Here is a 21,541-nt window from a genome sequence, read left to right on the forward strand (position 1 = left end):
AACAAAATAATGACTTGTTTTTTTATCTCCCGATTTTGGTTTTATAATTGAATATGAAAAGAAGGAATGATACAAGGATTCACGGACATAAGAAAACGGTCAGTTTTTCGTCTCTGTCTTCTAGTCATTTTATTTTTTGGTTATACTCAATAGAAGATAAAATCTAAAAAATGTTTTACTTCCGCTCAATCCCATTTGACCAGGAAAAATAAAAAAAATCCAATAACCACTCGTTATTGGTTTTTGAATACCCATTTCTGAACGGAAAATCCAATGACCGAAAGATACACGGACCCCCACACCCTGGCCAAGAACAGCTGTATTTTCTATCTTTCCCACAGAACATAAACGCATCATCAGATTCCCCCGTCTTCACGCCAGCGGCTTTACCTGTTCACACAGGTTAGGCACACAGGTACCTGCTCACACGAGTGTAGCGTTCACTAGTAAGTATGCGGAAGCAACATGTTTTTTATGAGATTAATGCTTAATTTGGAAATAGACAGCTTTTGCAGTGAATAGCGGAGGTGTAATGGAGGTCTAACGCTCATGACAGGGACACAGCTGCATGAATTATCCTGTATCACCGAGGTGTTGAAAGAAGTTTTCGCCTGTGAAAGAACTGTGCAACAACCTCCGACATGTTCTTCAAGACTCCCGAGGTAAGCACACTCTATTCATCTCCATTCATTTTACAAGTAAAACATATGACATGTTATTTTGGATTGTGGAGGTTAACAAACAGACCAGTTTACTTTACAAACTCATGTCAAACAGAAACGAGTTTTTACTCTTCTGTGTTTACCCTACAAACTTCGTGTGTGTGTGTGTGTGTGTGTGTGTGTGTGTGTGTGTGTGTGTGTGTGTGTGTGTGTGTGTGTGTGTGTGTGTGTGTGTGTGTGTGTGTGTGTGTGTGTGTGTGTTTATGATGATAGATCATGACTCCGGATCGTTCCGTCACTTTAACCCTGGTGTCCTGACTGTGCGCGTCACGTTAAGTCTCGTGTTTTGTAGCAGGTTTTATGTGTCTCATAAACTGTAAAAGGGAATCAAAGAAACACAAAGTAAACATCTGTCCTGTACGTGTCCTAATAACTTGTGATCAGTTATTGTTAAAGTGTAAAGTGAGCGCAGGTCAGAGGGAGTGAGGAGGAAATAGAAAAGGGGCACAGGACTACCGGACCTTTAATGTGCGTCTGTTCTGATCCTGGAGCAGCGGTGTTATAATTATTCAGTGGAGTCCACGTCGCGATGCATCTAAGAGAAATGTCCACAGCTCTAGTGCTCAGCACTGTGCAGGACTAAGCATTCACGCCTCAGTTATTACAGCCCAGGTAAAAAAAAATGTTAAACTTCGTTACTCTGGCCGACTCGCCACAGAATAGTGTGTATGTTGTGGCTTCCTCCTCCGACGCCTTAAATTTCTGCTGTTGTGAGATTCTTGTGTTTTTTACCTTTTGGGGCCGTCTCTTATAACTTCAACTGTTCAGCACACCGCTCTCTTCATGACAATCGGATGTCCTTATATGGAGAAATAGAGGCGTGGCAGTATGTTAATTGCAGAGTGACGCGCGTGTCAATTTAGAATGATTCATATTCACAAACATATGCATGGTGGTAAGAACAAAATCTTCTGGTGCGCACGTGTCATGAATCCGGTGGCGATTTTGCTCGCGCACTTAGTAAGAACATTTCTGCGCACATGTTAGTAAATGTGGCCCAGTGTGTCTTGTGTTATAAACATTCTCAGCAATATTCAACAGTAATATTAGTATTTTCAGATGAGAGGAATTCACCGATCTCCCTTCGCAGCTCAAAAACAACATTCAGCACCGCCCCACATTAATGCCAGTGCACGTTGGAGTGAAGCAGTAACCCCTTGAACCTTGCGCCCATCTCGTTACACAAAATAGCGAACAGCCGGTGTTTTAAGGGCCGGGCTTTTATGAAATTCACTACTTGTATAATGTCCTTTAGTATCTGATGATAGTAAATTATGCCTTCAAGGCCCGCTCAGGAACGCCGGCTTGATGCTTGAACGTAGCCGACTGCATCACTAGGTGCTCTTCTTTTCTTTTAAAAAAGTCTACTGATTTATTAGCTTCTGCTGGGTGCTCTTGTCTCAGGTGTGGTTGAAGTTTAGATGGCTTTAAAGACTTGTTAGTGAGTTGGCGAGTCTCGATGCAGAGAACACAATTGGGCACATCACGGCTGTTCTTACTTGCAGTAAAGCCATACTTTATGTATGATGGCTCATCCCGCCGAGTTTTAGATGCCAATGTGGTATTCCGTGGTTGTGGCTCATTTGCAGCTGAGTCATCTTCAGTCTGGTTGTCTGATGGTCTTTTTCTTTTAAACAATGTGTCCATTTTAGCCTTTAGCAGGAGGTAGCTAGCTAGTTTTCAGGCGCACAGCAACATTCTCATGTAGAGGCTGCTCGATTCTGATTGGCTTGAATGGTGTGTTTTTAATTTTTTATTAATATTACTGGCATTAGAAAAAAAAAAGTGGCATCGAAGGACACATAGATTTCGATAGTCAGTGATTAATAACATCTAAAAAACGTATATTAAATTTGTATTGTCACATTGTCCCACCTTTTTCCCCTTAAATTTTCCGTGACCCCCACTTTGAAAAACAGTGCTATGGAGCCACTTGTTACCCCTTGTTTTAACTCTGACGATGCAGTTTTAATTAACTGGCCGTATTTGTTTACATTTCAGCATACCAGAATGAATTACAGATGTTCAATTGACAACACTTGAACCCTAACCCCGAATCTTTGAACCTTCCACATATGTTTTGTTTCCTGTGTCACACATGTTAATTTTCGGCAATAGGAACTCTAGCAAGAATTAAAGTTATAAGCCAAATGCCTTTCACGGTGAGCTGTATTAATACAATGATTGTAAATTGTAAACTATTTGACACAGAAATGGTTTGACCACTGACGTCAATCATGTCAGGCCAAGATTGATCGGAGAATTGTATATTGTCATGATCTGTAAATAGGTCCGAAGTGGCATACATCAAGCTTAAAATACTCCACAAAGTATTCATTGTAGACATTTATTAAAGTCGAGCTAAACCAAAGCTCTTGTAACTGGTGTTTGTGTTCTATGTGACAACTTAGCAGTGTGAAGTTGATCAGCAGCTTTTATCTCTCTACCCTGTTGCTTTATTTTGTTCTTGTTTGGAATGTAAGTCTGTTTACACATAGTTTTTTTACTGTATTTTGTCGAGCTGTGATGTTGGAATGTTGCAATTTGTGTTGTGATGAGTAGATGTTTGAGAAGATCATCAAAAGAAGCACATCATGTCATAGATCAAACTCTGTCTAAACAAATGTGAAGGATGTAGCTCACAGTAAATTTAAGATGCATGTCGAGAATAGCAAAACAATGCTATACAACTGCAGACACAATCCGTTAAACACAAAATTACTTAATAGAGTGATTTGGCATATTTGGACAGTGGACTGTATGTACTCCTTTAAATAATACTACAAGAGTTGACTGACAGAGGTTCAGTGGATAAAGCTCCCACAAAGCACACACACTCTTCTGACAGGAGAGAAAAAAGAAATACAAGGTAGTTCAATAACTTAGACGTTGAATAAGTGCTCTGGACGGGCCTATCCATTGTACGTTTGTCATGTTGACAATACATCCGACACAGTCGGCACAATGTCTGCTAACTATAACAAACAATGAGCAGAGAGTACATGAAAGCTTAATACATCCAATTAAAGAAGGTTCACTTACTTCACTCACAAAGATGCGTGAGCTTCCATCTTGTTGATGCGAGTGATGTTTTCACATTACCAGTGACATGACATGTGTTTGGTGTATGCATGGTAATGACCTCTATGTACACTCTTTAGCATAAAACAAAAGCAGTTTGCACAGAGCTGTATCAAGGACAATAAAGTATAAATTAATTAATACATGATTAAATGCAGAAATAAATAATTGAATTCATAGATAAATTTAAAAAATAAATACAGTTTGCAATGAAAAAGGCTATTTCTGTATTTCTACATTTAATTTATTTTTGTATCCATATGTTAATTAAATAGTTGGGCTTAACTCAGTTGAAAGCCTGATTGGTATTTGCGGTGTGATCATCGGTTCTAATACTGTCTTGTGTTGGCCAGTACACAGGAGCTTGACACAAAAGATGCCTTGACTTTATTTCTGGCGCATGCAGCCTTGCACCGGTGACCCTACCGTGACTCTTAACATCAATCGGTGCGTGCAACGACCAGTCCATCAAGCATAAACATAGCCCAACCAGCCTTTATGATGAAGAAGAATACACTTGAAGATACCGGCTTAGCTCATGCTTCAGTGCTTTCAACACAATCCAGCCATCACTACTCAGGGGAAAGCTGGAAGGAGCTGGAGTGGAACGCCACCAGGCTGCATGGACCATCGACCACCTCACCGACCACAGACCACAGTGTGTGAGGCTTTGTGACTGTGTGTCAGATGTGGTAGTTTGCAGCACAGGAGCCCCACAAGGAACAGTGCTTTCTCGTTTCCTGTTAACCATATATACAGTGGGGCAAAAAAGTATTTAGTCAGCCACCAATTGTGCAAGTTCTCCCACTTAAAAATATGAGAGATGCCTGTAATTTTCATCATAGGTACACTTCAACTATGAGAGACAGAATGGGGGGAAAGAATCCAGGAAATCACATTGTAGGATTTTTAATGAATTAATTGGTAAATTCCTCGGTAAAATAAGTATTTGGTCACCTACAAACAAGCAAGATTTCTGGCTCTCACAGACCTGTAACTTCTTCAAGAGGCTCCTCTGTCCTCCACTCGTTACCTGTATTAATGGCACCTGTTTGAACTCGTTATCAGTATAAAAGACACCTGTCCACAACCTCAAACAGTCACAATCCAAACTCCACTATGGCCGAGACCAAAGAGCTGTCAAAGGACACCAGAAACAAAATTGTAGACCTGCACCAGGCTGGGAAGACTGAATCTGCAATAGGTAAGCAGCTTGGTGTGAAGAAATCAACTGTGGGAGCAATTATTAGAAAATGGAAGACATACAAGACCACTGATAATCTCCCTCGATCTGGGGCTCCACCAAGATCTCACCCCGTGGGGTCAAAATGATCACAAGAACGGTGAACAAAATCCCAGAACCACACGGGGGACCTAGTGAATGACCTGCAGAGAGCTGGGACCAAAGTAACAAAGGCTACCATCAGTAACACACTACGCCGCCAGGGACTCAAATCCTGCAGTGCCAGACGTGTCCCCCTGCTTAAGCCAGTACATGTCCAGGCCCGTCTGAAGTTTGCTAGAGAGCATTTGGATGATCCAGAAGATGATTGGGAGAATGTCATATGGTCAGATGAAACCAAAATAGAACTTTTTGGTAAAAACTCAACTCGTCGTGTTTAGAGGAGAAAGAATGCCGAGTTGCATCCAAAGAACACCAGACCTACTGTGAAGCATGGGGGTAGAAACATCATGCTTTGGGGCTGTTTTTCTGCAAGGGGACCAGGACGACTGATCCGTGTAAAGGAAAGAATGAATGGGGCCATGTATCGTGAGATTTTGAGTGAAAACCTCCTTCCATCAGCAAGGGCATTGAAGATGAAACGTGGCTGGGTCTTTCAGCATGACAATGATCCCAAACACACCGCCCGGGCAACGAAGGAGTGGCTTCGTAAGAAGCATTTCAAGGTCCTGGAGTGGCCTAGCCAGTCTCCAGATCTCAACCCCATAGAAAATCTGTGGAGGGAGTTGAAAGTCCGTGTTGCCCAGCGACAGCCCCAAAACATCACTGCTCTAGAGGAGATCTGCATGGAGGAATGGGCCAAAATACCAGCAACAGTGTGTGAAAAGCTTGTGAAGACTTACAGAAAACGTTTGACCTCTGTCATTGCCAACAAAGGGTATATAACAAAGTATTGAGATGAACTTTTGTTATTGACCAAATACTTATTTTCCACCATAATTTGCAAATAAATTCTTTAAAAATCCTACAATGTGATTTCCTGGATTTTTTTTTCTCATTTGGTCTCTCATAGTTGAGGTATACCTATGATGAAAATTACAGGCCTCTCTCATCTTTTTAAGTGGGAGAACTTGCACAATTGGTGGCTGACTAAATACTTTTTTGCCCCACTGTATATATATCAGACTTCAGACACATCACTAACAGCTGTCCTCTCCAGAAGTTCTCTGATGACACATGGTGATAGACCTTCGCAGGAAGTCACCCCAGACCACAAGGGGGAATGTCCAGGATGTGGGCATTGAGATCGTGAAGGACTACAGATACTGTACCTGGGTGTTTACCTCAACAACAAACTGGACTGGTCCACAAACACAGATGTCCTGTACAAGAGGGGCCATCTGTCGCTCCATCTGCTGAGGAGACTGAGGTCCTTCGGAGTGTGCAGGACACTATTTAGGACGTTCTATGACACTGTGGTGGCTTCCGCAGTGTTCTACGCCATTGTCTGCTGGTGGTGCAGATGCACTGAGAGGGACAGGAAAATACTTAATAAACTGGTTAGGAGAGCCAGCTCGGACTTGGACTGCCCTCTGGATCCCACTGAGAAGGGTGTGAGGAGGATGCTATCAAAGCTGAATTCAATCATGGACAACACCTCTCACCCCCTACATGACACTGTGGAGGCCCTTAGCAGCTCTTTCAGCAGCAGACTGATCCACCCACAGTGCAAGAAGGAACGCTCCTTCATTTCAACTGCTGTCAGACTCTACAACACCACCCGGAATGTAAAATAAATGCTGCTCTGGTCATGTTACTTACTCTTTTTTGCACTATTTTTAAGAGAAAGCTAATTTTTGTTTATGTACAAATGTTTTTATTCTAATCTAATCTACTATAATCCAGTTGTAGTTTATACAGCTGATGGTGGATCAAAATGGTGGATCCTGATTGTGGTGGCAGCTGATCGTGGACTTTTTTTCAACAAGGCTTGATATAAAATATGCCTACTCACATACTCTAACATTACTGACAATAACTCATTACATTACATTTCATTTTGCTGACGCTTTTATCCCAAGCGACTTACAATAAGTGCATTTAACCATGAGGGTACAAACCCAGAACAACAAGAATCAAGAAAGTACAATTTTCTTCAAGAAAGTCAAACTACAAAGGGCTATAAGTAAGTGCCATATAAGTGCTACTAAAGTCTTTTTTTTTTGTTGTTTATTTTTTTATCCAAAGTATAGTCGGAAGAGATGTTTTTAGTCTGCGGTGGAAGATGTGTAGACTTTCTGCTGTACTGATGTCATTGGGGAGCTTGTTCCACCATTTACATTTACATTTTTCATTTAGCTGACGCTTTTATCCAAAGCGACTTACAATAAGTGCATTCAACCATGAGGGTACAAACCCAGAACAACAAGAATCAAGAAAGTACAAATTCTTCAAAAAAGCAAAACTACAAAGTGCTATAAGTAAGTGCCATTTAAGTGCTACTAAATTGTTAGTTTAAAATGTTATTCAAGGTATAGTCGGAAGAGGTGTGTTTTTAGTTTGCGGCAGAAGATGTGTAGACTTTCTGCTGTCCTGATGTCAATGGGGAGCTTATTCCACCATTTAGGAGCCAGGACAGCAAACAGTCGTGATTTTGATGAGTGTTTAGCTCGCAGTGAGGGAGCAACAAGCCGATTGGCAGATGCAGAGTGGAGTGGATGGGCTGGGGTGTAACGTTTGACCATGTCCTGGATGTAGACTGGACCCGATCCGTTCGCAGCTCGCTATGCAAGTACTAGTGTTTTGAAATGGATGCGGGCAGCCACTGGTAACCAGTGAAAGGAGCAGAGGAGCGGAGTAGTGAGTGAATTCAGGTAGGTTAAAGACCAGTCGAGCTGCTGCATTCTGGATGAGCTGCAGAGGTCGGATGGCACTAGCAGGTAGACCTGCCAGGAGGGAGTTGCAATAGTCTAGGCGTGAGATGACCAGAGCCTGGACAAGAACCTGCACCGCCTTCTGAGTGAGAAGGGGACATATTCTCCTGATGTTGTGCAGCATGTACCAACAGGAACAGGTTTTTGCAGTAATGTTGGCAGTAACAGACAGTTGACTGTATGTACCCACCTGAATGACAAAGGGCAAAGAACAGGCATGGGAGTTGTGTTCTTATAACCCCCATTGGGTATTTATTACCTCCTGATGGTTTATTAGGGTGGGAGACATCCTCTTCATGTCTCTGTGGTAGACCCCTGGAGTGAGACCCCAAATGTGAGATCCCAACCATTTGCTCAGAGACACCATAAAGTTAAAGCTTCAAGAGGCCATAAATTCAAAGTCCCTGAGCAATAATCGTAAACCTAAAGTTAAACCTAGTTAAAGTTGCCTTTTCAGATAAACAATCTGGTCAATCTTCCACATACTTGTCTGTTCATGCAATCATCACATTCACAAATGCTAAATTTCCATTACAGACGCCAGTAGTGAGAGGACAAGGATCAGACACAGATCCTCTCCAAGTTACTGAAGGGAGGAAATAAGGATCTGGTGGTTCACTGTGTCAAATGCAGCAGAAAGGTCTAGAAGGATGAGGACAGAGGAGAGAGAGGCTGCTCTTGCAGTGTGAAGTTGCTCAGAGACAGCAAGGAGGGCAGTCTCAGTTGAGTGGCCTGCCTTGAAACCAAACTGGTGAGGATCAAGAAGGTTGTTATGGTGAAGAGAGTTAGGGGAACAGCCAGTTGACAGGGAAGTGTTGATAAGATGGGTGAGAAAAGGAAGAAGGTCGGGAGCAATAGACTGGAGATTGTGAGATGGGGTCAAGGAGGCAGGTGGTTGGGCGGGCGGGGGGTTACAAAGGTAAGAACTTGATTGGGAGACAGGGGTGTGAAAGAGGAAAGCGAAGGGGATGAAGAGGAAGTTGATGGAAATGTAGTTCCAGAAGGTGGATTTGAAAATGAGGAGCGTATGTTATCTATCTTTTTTGTAAAGTAGTTGACAAAGTGGCTTGGTAGAAGGGTGGAAGGAGGAGGGGGACCGGGGGGGTCAAGGAGGTGGGAAAAGATGGAGAACAGCTATTTGGGGTTTGAAAATGAGGATTGAATTCTAGTTTGGTAAAAAAGAGCTTTTGGCTGCAGAAATAGAGGCTCAGAAATAGGAGAAAAGAGATTGATAAGTGAGCAGGTCATCAGGGTGTTTCGATTTTTGCCATTTTCTTTCTGATGCTCGCATAGTGGCTCTGTCGGCGCACATCGAGTCAGACAACCACGGAGCTGGGGAGGACTTGTGGACCTGTCGTGATGTAGGAGGACAGAGAGAATCAAGAGAGGAGGACAGAGTAGAAGGAGAGTCTCCTTAGAGTTAGGATGCATGAGTTAGGGTGCATAAACATCTTTAACTGCTACAACTGAATGCAACACAATCAGTCCTTAAAACAGCTTCCAATAAAAAAACATCAATAGATGTTCCACACTGGTTAAATGAAAATAATTCTGACTTGCAATTTGTAGGAAGTAAAGCAGGACCCAATGTCAGGAGAGCCCACCAAACATCCACTACTGTTAGAATCTGAAAAGAATACAAGTTTAAAAGAAAACAATTATTCTCCGGACAAAAATAGACAGTGTTTGACTGTGCCAAAGGGCTCTGAAATGCAAAAGTAAAAATGGCTTGCTTCCTCACCATTATATTTCAGTGTAAAAAATTATAATAAAAAGTTGCCAAATCCTAACAAAGGGAAGAAAATTGCCCTTTTGTTGCAAATACATTAGTTAAAGTGGAATCTGCTAATCTGTCAAGGCACTTTAATGCAAGAAGTACATTTTGTAACACATGAAACAATCTTCTGAAAGCAGCTAGTTAAATATCCCCTGGTTTACTGCTGGCATGTATTTTATAATGGCACTGAAATTAAAGGATAACAATGGCTTGGTTTTTCACTACAACATTTCACAGTAAGGAAAGTGCAAAAATCCAAACACACCAAAATCCTTATATAGGGGGAAAATAGACCTTTTGTAGCAGCTTCATTAGTTTAAGAGAAATCTGCAAATCTGACAAGGCACTTTAATGCAAGAGGTAAATTTGGGAACACATGACCCCGGGAGAAACAATCTTCTGAAAAACAACAACATACAATATGTAAATACTGCAAAAAGCATACATAAAGGATGTGCAAGAGAGTTGCATAAGTGCATGTCCAAAATCCAGGATAAATGCAGTTAAAGAGCAACAATGGTCCATGTCAACAGCTGACTCACAGTCTGTTTTTGAGAGTGTGTTGTCGTCCAGCTCCATCACAACTTTCTGGAGCACATTTCGAAAGTGTACTTTAGTTCAGGAGGATAGTTCAGGTTCATCGCATACATTAGGCCAAATAACATGGCAGCAGCTAATGCAACGTTGTTCAGATCATGCAATATCTGCTGGCCTTCCAGGACAATCCCTATGTCCTCTGGTTGACTGGTGGCATAATGTTCGACAACGTATATTCCCACCGTGGTCTCCTCAATGGCTCCTTTGATGATAGCTCTGTCCTCTGCCTGCAGAGTGCACAGTCACAAAAAAAATACAATGAATATATACAGTGGAAATATTATTATAATTATTTTACTTCAAGATCACTACCATATTGATATCTGATCAACTGGCTGGCTATTCCATATTGTTTCAATAACTACATATTTTAGTGCTCAACAAAATATCAAGATAAAATATATTATATATAAAAAATATATATATTATACTCACCACAAACTCTCTCACTACATTTACTGAGTCCTCAGTCCTTCTTTGATATCATGGATTTCAAGCAGTAAGCCAGCTCGACCGGGACAATAGCCTCAAATACATCATGAGCAACATCAGGAGGAAACCCAGAGACAACGTGAAAACGAGACAGATTTTTGGTTAAAACACACTCTCTTTTAACTCCAAAGCAATGGGCATTATTCTCAAGAGCTGCTTTCAAATTATCCGCATAAACCTCTTTAGTTCTTAGGCTAAAAGCACCAGATGCAACACAGTCAGACCTAATATCACAACCTTTTTGCAGTGCAAAACCGACAAAAGAAATCACCTGAAAAACTTTCAGTGAAGCCTGCAATACTGTGCGCCCCCAAGTTATCAGCAACAACACTCTGCACTGTACCTCTAAGAGACTTGCCTAACAAAGGGACATACACACCAAGGTCCCCCAGACTTTTAAGATCTTGCAGAAAAGCTTCTAACACTTTGTCATAACCATATATTTTTACATTAACACTTTTGCAAAGTACTGCAAGAAAAATAGATGATAAAGATGAGTGAGAGCCAGGTGGCAGATTACCTAGTACCCAATAAGCACCACAAAGCTTATGTTTCTTCCGAGAGGTGCCTAGAGGTTGCGCGAGGCTCAACGTCAACTCGCTGATCAGATACTAGGAGTGGAGAGAAGGAGAGAGAACACGTATTCCCCTGTTATTGTCATTGGGAATTTAATAAGGGCAACTTAACTCACGAACTCCCCAAATACAAACAGTTAGTTAAATGCCCGACCAGGGGGGAGAATACTCTGGACCACTGCTACAGTAGCATCAGCAGGGCTTATCATGCAGTTTCCCGCGCTGCTCTGGGTCTATCCGACCACGCTCTTATTCATCTGATCCCGGCTTACAGACAGAAACTCAAACTTTCTAAACCTGCTGTGCTGAGATCTAAGAACTGGAGCAGCAGAGAAGCTGTGGAGGAGCTGCGTGACTGCCTGGACAACACAGACTGGGACATTTTTAGAACTTCTTCCAGCAGCCTGGATGAATTTACAGATGCTGTGACGTCATACATCAGCTTCTGTGAGGACAGATGTATTCCAACACGCACCAGGGTGAGTTACAACAACGACAAGCCCTGGTTCACAGCAAAACTCAAACAGCTTCGTTTGGAGAAAGAGGTGGCCTTCAAGACTGGGGACAAGGATAGGTTCAGACTGGCTAAATACTCGTTTGGCAAGGAGATTAAGGAGGCCAAACGACAGTATTCCAAGAAGCTGGAACAACAATTTGCAGCCAACGACTCCTCGTCAGTCTGGAAAGGCCTTCGGGTGATCACCGGATGCAAAACCAAATCCCCCCACTCTGTGGAAGACCTTCAACTTGCAAACGACCTGAATGACTTCTACTGCAGATTCGACAGACAATGGACCAGTTCTAACCCTACCCCACATTCCGAACCCCCCCCCACAGCTATCACACCTCTTCTTCCCAGCCTGGACAAAGACACTACCCCCCCACACACACACACACACACACACAAAATGGTCCCAGACTGCCCCCTCCCCCCCATCACACCTCTCTCCATTCAGGAGAGAGATGTCAACAAACTACTGAAGAGACTGAACCCCCGCAAGGCAGCTGGATAAACTTGAATGCCTATTGGATTTAAGCATATCAGGTGATGTGTATTTGTGTAATGAGGGAGGGTGTGGCCTAAGGAGATCAACACCCTATATCAAGGAGTGCATAATTATTAGGCAGCTTCTTTTCCTCAGGCAAAATGGGCCAAAAAAAAGATTTTACTGACTCTGAAAAGTCAAAAATTGTAAAAAGTATTTCAGAGGGATGCAGCACTCTTGAAATTGCTAAGATATTGGGGCGTGATCACAGAACCATCAAACGTTTTGTTGCAAATAGTCAACAGGGTCGCAAGAAACATGTTGAGAAAAAAAGACGCAAATTAACTCCCAAAGATTTGAGAAGAATCAAACGTGAAGCTACCAGGAACCCATTATCCTCCAGTGCTGTCATATTCCAGAACTGCAACCTACCTGGAGTGCCCAGAAGTACAAGGTGTTCAGTGCTCAGAGACATGGCCAAGGTCAGGAAGGCTGAAACCTGACCACCACTGAACAAGACACATAAGTTGAAACGTCAAGACTGGGCCAAGAAATATCTGAAGATAGATTTTTCAAAGGTTTTATGGACTGATGAGAGTGACTTGACGGACCAGATGGATGGGCCCGTGGCTGGATCAGTAACGGGCACAGAGCTCCACTTCGACTCAGATGTCAGCAAGGTGGAGGTGGGGTACTGGTATGGGCTGGTATTATTAAAGATGAGCTAGTTGGACCTTTCGGGGTTGAAGATGGACTCAAAATCAATTCCCAAACCTACTGCCAGTTTTTAGAAGACACTTTCTTCAAGCAGTGGTACAGGAAAAAGTCTGCATCTTTCAAGAAGACCATGATTTTTATGCAGGACAATGCTCCATCGCATGCATCAAGGTACTCCACTGCGTGGCTAGCCAGTAAAGGCCTTAAAGATGAAAGAATAATGGCATGGCCCCCTTCCTCACCTGACCTAAACCCTATTGAGAACTTGTGGGCCCTTCTTAAACGGATTTACGGTGAAGGAAAACAGTACACCTCTCTGAACAGTGTCTCGGAGGCTGTGGTTGCTGCTGCACAAAAAGTTGATCGTCAACAGATCAAGAAACTGACAGAATCCATGAATGGAAGGCGTATTACTGTTATTGAAAAGAAGGGTGGCTATATTGGTCACTGATTTTTTTTTTTTTTTAATGTCAGAAATGTTTATTTGTAAATGTTGAGTTGTTTGTTTATTATTCTCACTTTAACAGATGAAAATAAACAAGTGAGATGGGAAAAATTTTGTTTTTCATTTAGTTGCATAATAATTCTGCACACTAATAGTTGCCCAATAATTGTGCACACATAGATATTCTCCTAAGAAAGCCAAAACCTCACTTTTACTTTCTTAAATATTCAGGTTTGAGGTTTATTAACATTTTGGATTGACCGAGAGCACTGTAGTTGTTCATTAATAAAAAGAATCCTCAAAAATGCAACTTGCCTAATAATTGTGCACACAGTGTAGAGTGTGTCTGCGACTCTTATGAGACTTAAGGGTTCCATAAATACTGGTTTGAAAACTACAGCCAACAAACATGAAAGAGACTTTTTCATTTCCCCTCAGATGTGTGTTGATATGAACAAAGTACTCCCTTTCATAAGATAAATTCTTGCATTTACAAACGTGACAGCTGAAAGTAGCTAATTATTTTTGAGTCTGACTAACTTGTGTGGAATGCACTCTACTTTTTTTTTTTTATACTTTATTTACAATTTTCAGAAACATAAAGTGTTGACAGGACATAATACAAATTCAAAAACAAAACATAGGGTAAAAACACATACCACAAACAAACAAACAAACAGAAATAAAAAAACAAGCTGCCAGACAGATTACTCAATTACATATATGGTCTTTCGGGAATGTTCTCACAATAGCCTCATCTCAGAGATAGGGCCAAGTAACATGAACAAGTGAACAGAGTAATATACTACATCAACTGATGTAGCCAGGTAGGTCAGAGTTGCTGTGGAGTTAAAGATATGTTGCACTGTGCCAAAGCAGGTCCCCATGTTCTCTCAAACCTTTTCTGTGTGTTGCCTTTGTGGAGACGCAGATTTTCCATTTGAATAACAGACAACATCTCCTTGAGCCAGTGTGTAAAGCAGGGTGGAGAAGTAGACTTCCAAGTCAAAAGAATAAGTTTCTTAGCGACCACCATCCCTAGGTGTAGAGCAGTTTGTGTATCATAAGGAAGCTTAAGAGTCTCTGCAGAGCATCCAAGGATGGCCAGATCGTAGTTTGGCTGAATGTCTCCAGAATAGGCTTTTGAGAGCCACTGAAAAATTGCATTCCAAAAATTATACAGAGTAGGGCAAAACCAAAAAAGGTGCGCCAGTGAACCCTCAGCAGCGCCACATTTATCACATTGAGAAGAGACCGATGGGAAAATGCGGTTTAGCTTTGTTTTTGAGTAGTGCAGTCTATGCAACACCTTGTACTGGATTAATCTGTAACGTGAATTTATAGAAGAATTAATCCGAGTCATTGCCACTTCCCAGAGCTCAGCTGATATATCTGAATTCAGGTCCCTAGCCCAGGCCTCCCTAATGAGGTCAGAAGAAACCTGATCAGCCAGACATTCTACAAATTTTGATACTAGATGCTTGGAGTCAGGAGGGAGCAAGAACATTTCAAGGAGAGGGTGAGTGGTGGTGGGGGACTTAAAGTCTTGACACTCTTCCTGAACGTAGTGCCTGGCTTGAAGATATCTAAAAAGATGTGAGTTTGGAAGATTAAACTTAGTTCTTAGTTGACTAAATGAAGCGAATTGGCCATCAATATACAAATCTAGGAAAGTTCTGATTCCCCTCTCTCTCCAAACTGCAAAAACCCCATCCAGTTGTCCAGGCTTGAATGTGTGGTTTTGGCAAATTGGTGCATGTATGGAGCCACTAGGGGCCCGGCGAGCCATTTTTATCTGGTTTAATATTCGCAAAGAATTCTTTAGGGTAAAGTTCTGTCGGATTGACTTGTCTATGAGGGTAGGGCTGGAAAACAAAAGTGCAGGAAGTGAGGAATTCTTAACAGCAGAGGCCTCAAGTTGTAGCCACAAAGGGTCCTTCTCTGCCTCTGCACCACTGCAATTCCAGTAAGTAAGAGCTCTGGAGTTAGCTGCCCAGTAGTAGTGTTTCAGAATTGGCAAACCGAGACCACCCTTTTTAGTGGGCTTCTGTAGGTGAGGCTTGGATATCCTGTGTGATTTGTAACCCCATATGAAAGAGCCTATGATAGAATCGAGCTTCTTAAAAAAGGATGCATTTAAATATATGGGCAGGTTCTGAAAAAGATATAGAAACCTAGGTAAGCTTACCATTTTGACTGCGTTTACCCGTCCTATCATGGATAGGGGCAATATTCTCCAGGACTCAATATTTTCTTTGAGTTTTTCTATTGATTCTGTAAAGTTGCATTTAAAAAGATGTTTTGGATCTCTCGTGAGCTTAAGGCCAAGATACGTGAAACGATCTTTCACTACACGGAAAGGCAGTTTTTCCAAAAAGTCGTTGGTGAATTTATCTACCAAAGGCATAAATTCGCTCTTTTTCCAATTTATGGTATAACCAGAAATACTCCCAAAGGAGTTTATATATTCAAGAAGGATGGGAATGGAGGATGCTGGGTTGCCAAGACAGACGAGAAGGTCATCAGCATACAGGGTCACACGGGTCTCAATACCTCCCAGTTTGATACCTTTAATGTCTTGATGTCCTCTAATTCCAATCGCCAGGGGCTCCAGCGCTATGTTAAATAGCAAGGGGGACAATGGGTCCCCTTGGCGAACACCACATTGCAAAGTGAACGGTTTGGATCTGTCCCCATTTGTAAGGATGAAGGATTTTGGATCTTTATATAATATTTTGACCCATTCTATGAATGTATCCCCAAATCCAAACTTCCTGAGAGTCTCAATTAGATAGGGCCACTCTATCATGTCAAACGCCTTGTGCGCATCTAAAGATAGTATAGCAGGGTCATCCTCTTTGTCATGAACAGCGTACATAACATTTAAAATTTTGCGGACATTACAAAAGGAGTACCTGTCTGGAACAAAACCTGTTTGGTCTGGGTGGATTATGCTTGCTATATGGTTGCCCAGCCTTTTTGCTAATACTTTTGTTATTATTTTCAAATCACAATTTAGCAGGGCAATGGGCCTGTAATTGCCAGGATCCGTTTCATCTTTATCTTTTTTTAATAGGACACAAATGTTTGCTTCGCTCAAGGAGGCTGGGAGCCTCTTGTTTTTAAAAGTATCGCAAATCATTCTCATTAATATAGGTGTGAGAGCATTTTAAAAAGCCTTGTAGAACTCTGGCCCAAACCCATCCGGTCCGGCCGCCTTTCCAGAAGGGAATGCTTTTATTGCCTCCTGTACCTCAGATGACGAGAAATCCAAGTCCAAATTTTCCCTGAAGGCGGCATCCAATTGTGGGAGTTGAAGCGGTTCGAAGAAACGATCTAAGTCTTCCTGTGTAGCTGTCGATTTGGACGTGTAAATATCTGAGTAAAACTCCTGAAATCGATTGTTGATATCCTTCAAGTCAGTAAGCATCAGGCCAGATTTAGATTTAATTTTATAGATGGCTCGTTTCGCTTGTTCTCCCTTTAATTGTCTTGCCAATAACTTTTGTGGTTTGTCGCCAAACTCAAAGTGTCTCTGTTTAAGTTTGAGAAGTGTTTTACCAATCTGTTCCCCCAGAATGGAATTGTATTCATATTTCAATTTATGAATATTATTATAATCTGTTTGGAGCAAAGAGCTTTTATAAACCTGTTCAGCAACCAGCAATTCTCCATCAATCTCCTCCAATCTATTTCTCCTAGCCCTTTTCAATGTAGCTTCATAAGAAATAATGTGGCCTCTAATATAAGCTTTAAGTGTTTCCCACAATGTTGAGTCACTCACCTCCCCGTTGTCATTGGTCTCAAGAAACTGTGAAATATTCGTTATGTGTTTTTTAAATGCTTGGTCTTGGAGTAAGAGGGGATTGAAACGCCAGGTATAGGCTTGTCTGGGGAGGGACATTCGGAGGTTCAACTCAACCGGACTATGGTCTGATATTATTATATTGTGATATTTGACATTGTCAGTATTGGAGATCAGTCTAGAGTCGACTAGAAAGTAGTCAATCCGTGTATAGGACTTGTGTACATTAGAATAAAAGGAATAATCACGATCAGATGGATGTTTCAGTCGCCAAATATCCACCACCTTCTTTGACATCATCAAATTATTGAGAGTTTTAACAGCCACAATATTGGGGGGAGGAGCTGAGGATAGTCTGTCCAGATATGGGTCAAGATAACAATTAAAGTCACCTCCGATCATTATATGGCTCAAGTCATTATCAGGAATTAAATTGAACAATTTACGAAAGAAGGCAGGGTCATCTATATTTGGCCCGTAGACATTAACCAGTGTAACGGGGAGTACATTTATATATCCAGTTAGGATTAAAAACCTGCCATTTGGATCAATTATGGATGACTGAAAACGGAAAGGTATAGTCTTACGGAAAAGGATGGCCACGCCTCTAGCCTTAGATGTGAAAGGAGAATGATAGACCTGTGAGATCCAGTTGGCCCTCAGTTTCCTGTGCTGAGTGGCTTTAACATGCGTTTCTTGTAAGAAAATGATGTCGGATTTCATTGTCTTTAAGTGTGCAAATACTTTACCACGCTTAACCGGGTGACCTAAACCACGAACGTTCCAGGAGAGCAAGGATATAGAATCAAGCATATTACTCATTTATGATACCTTAAAAACAGGACATTGAATATCGACCAACAAAATAATAATTACGTTATAAGCGAACACAAACTTAGCACTCAGCCTGGCAGGCAGCATCAACAAACAAAAAATACAATTAACAGTTAACAAGTACATGAACAAAACCCCCACCCAATGCTTCCCCAAACGAAGCAGAGTTACCCTCATCCACATCTGGGACCACCGGCTGAAAAAGCAGGGAGAAATTCTCCAAAACACAGCCCCTCGTTGGCACACACGGTACAGAACAGATTAAACATTAAGAAAAGAAAAACAATCGCCGTTGTAACAATTCAGTGACCATGGAACGTACTCTACGTTTGCATTTCGCATAGTAGCCTTTCAAAGTTTTTGCTCAATGAAGTTCTTCGCTTCAGCCGGGTCGTTAAATACCTTCACTTGCCCCTGATGATGAACGTGGAGTTTGGCAGTGAACCGCAGCGAGTGCCGGATCTCCTTCTCTCTCAGCAGCTGTTGTACTGCACGGAAGCCCCGCCGTTGCTCCATCACCTCCGCTGTATAGTCGGGAAAAATCAAGATTCGGTTTCCTTCGTATTCCATTGACTGCTGTCTCCCGAGCCGCAGAATCTTTTCCTTCTCCTGTGCGAGGTGCACCCGTGCTATTATCGTGCGGGGTCGAGAGCCTTCTGATGGTCTGGGCTGTGGTGTGCGGTGCGCCCTGTCGATGACTACCGGCTTAGCGAAGTTGTCGTCCCCCAGCAACTTGGGAATCAGATTGGAGACAAACTCGGTTGGCCTCCCTTTCTCTTCACCTTCTGGGATGCCAACAATCTTAATGTTTTGGCGCCTGGACCTCCCTTCTAGATCACACAGCTTGGCCCTTAGTGTTTTGTTTTCCCACTGTAACTCGGTGACTGAAGTTTCCACGGCGTGAATGCGCTGCTCGTGGTCTGCGGCTTGATTCTCGGTGGCGGACAGCCTCTCCGTGAGCACTTGCTGGGCAGACAAAAGACTCTGGAAACTCTGTTCGAACTTGTCGAACCGTTCGTTAAAGGACTGCAGGAGCTTGTTTGACAGTTTTTGCCAGATAGGTGGGAGCTCATCCTCCTCGAGCAGTGACATGTCTGTGGGTTTCTTGCTAGCGAGGTCACGGCTAGCGGTAGCTCCGGCTCGTGCAGTTTTAAGTGACATTTTAACCTAACCCTAGAGTCTAGCATTAAAGAGGCGATTATATCAGTAGAACTGTGTGAGCCTCGAGAAAACACATCTACACTGCACTCATCTCACTAGCGCCCCCTGCACTCTACTTTGATGTACAATTAAAGCATTCCAAGTCTTAAATGTGCATGGACATTTTGAATATGTACAAGGATAGCGAATGGTGCGCCCAAAATGTGGATGATTGAGTTTATAATGGTTAAGTAGTGCAGACCTACTTGCAACAGCAACTGAACACCTCTTACGCCGGGTTCACACAGGATGTGGAAGCGCAGCGCCACGGCGCGCCGCGCCAAGGAAAGCCAGGCGCCTCCTTTCCGCCCCCCTGTTGCACAATTGTGCCGTTCACATAGGCTCCGATGCGCCTCGCGCCCTACACCGATGGTTTCGGTGTCGAGTCTATTTTTTCCGCTTGCCGCGAGCGTATCGTGCCAGGAAACACACTGAAAAATGATTTTAAACGATATAAATGGCATATTTTATATGACATAAATTATCAAATATGCATTCCCATACTTTGTATTCCCCTTCTGTTGTCCTGGAGTTTTAATTTTCACAATTTTCACAATCACATAATTAAATGTCCCCCTCTGCCCATCCACTACAGTCATATAGATAGAAAGAGAGAGACAGAGAGAGAGACAGAGAGAGGGGGTGGCTATAGGGTTGCGTAGTCACTTGTGACTACCTCATTTACCCCCGACACCCGACATTGCACGGAGCAAACAGCGGAGAAATTCTTGAAGATGGATGACATAAAGTTGATAATTGAAGTGGAGAAGTACAGGGAGGATCGCAGGATGACCGGCGCGGAGAAATGCGTGTCCTGTGTGAACTGCCAGGCGGCTGCGCGCAGCGCCACGGCGCACAGCGCCTCCGCGTCCTGTGTGAACCCGGCGTTACACTGCCACATTCACTGGAGAGAGGGAGAGAAAGAGAGAGAGAAAACATTTAAACACACACACACACATTATCTTATATTAATTTGACCTAATAAATCAGAAAATATGTAAACTCCTGCAATGTTAGCAGACAGTATGCAAAATGTTATAGATTAATATTCAGAAATTGGCAGCAACATTGTCATACCAAGGTATTTTGAATGTCTTCAAAATCAGGTTTACATAAGTCCAGTCAATCAATAATAGCATTTGAATACTCACCATTTACTACAGAGCCTGTGGGACAATGCTCAAAGGAACCGTCAACCGTCTCTGCACCAATTACCTATCCAGGAAAAATACATTTTAAAATGATTTTACTATTCACACTAGGGCTGCACAAAAACATGCGATATGCGATAGTGTTGTTTAATAACTCGATGACGATATGACTTGCAATAAATAAGCATCAACAGTCCCGGGAGAAGGCGCACAGCCCGGCCACAGCGCCACCAAGTCCGTGGCAGACACCATGGAGCCATACACAGCTCCACTAAGTCCACTTACAGTGTTAATTTGGAGTCTTTCATACATGTTTGGAACGTGACATTTTTTTTCAATTTTCAATTTCTACATTTTTAACAGTTTTTAGCGGCTCTGCTCCCCTGTGTCTTTGTCATTCGTGTTGTGCGCTATGCCAACAGCGTCAAACCAAACGGAGCGACACCATCTTCTCCGACTCTACATACATTTACTAAATGTTACAGACTTAATCTGTATACATTTTCACACTATAAAAACACATATATATTGATGCACATATTTCAAGAAATATTAACACACATATATGAGTGTCACGGCATTAGCCTAGCTAACGCCAGTAAATGGTAACGTTAGCTATCCTTTGAACACTCAAATTAACATGGATTTATACATATTGCTCAACATTACTGGCAAATAAACCCTTTGAATTTACTTTAAAAAATCATGGAAAGTATTTCCACATGATTAAATGGGTTTCTTTCAGTATCAAGCAATTCTGTTGGTCTAACATAATGTTCTTAGGTTGGGTTAGTGCAATTTCTTACAGTTGATTCAATTTAGTTAGTTGAATTAGATCCAACTTGATTTAATAGTTAGTTGAATTAGGTCTAACTTAATTTAATAGAGTTGATCCAACTGATATCAAATTATTAAATTTGAACTATTAAATGGAGTTAATTTATCTCCAAAAAATTAAGTTGGCCCAACAGAATTGCTTTGTGCTAAAAGAAAGCCATTAAATCACATGGAAATACTTTCCATGATCTAATTAAATCAATTCA

General features: G+C 42.1%; 1 protein-coding gene across 1 annotated transcript in view; it reads left to right on the plus strand.

Moving 5' to 3' along the window:
- The first annotated feature begins 222 nt into the window (after positions 1 to 222).
- The window catches only part of LOC118106041 (anoctamin-9), a 207,854-nt gene continuing 186,535 nt past the window's right edge, over positions 223 to 21,541 (plus strand). The window contains exons 1-2 of the mRNA XM_047339454.1: positions 223 to 446; positions 557 to 662. Of these exons, the coding sequence (XP_047195410.1) occupies positions 642 to 662 (21 nt within the window). The 5' untranslated portion in view covers positions 223 to 446; positions 557 to 641. The remainder of the gene's footprint in view (positions 447 to 556; positions 663 to 21,541) is intronic.

Source organism: Hippoglossus stenolepis, chromosome 1 (genome assembly GCF_022539355.2).
Source record: "Hippoglossus stenolepis isolate QCI-W04-F060 chromosome 1, HSTE1.2, whole genome shotgun sequence".
In the NCBI taxonomy this organism is placed as follows: Eukaryota; Metazoa; Chordata; class Actinopteri; order Pleuronectiformes; family Pleuronectidae; genus Hippoglossus; species Hippoglossus stenolepis.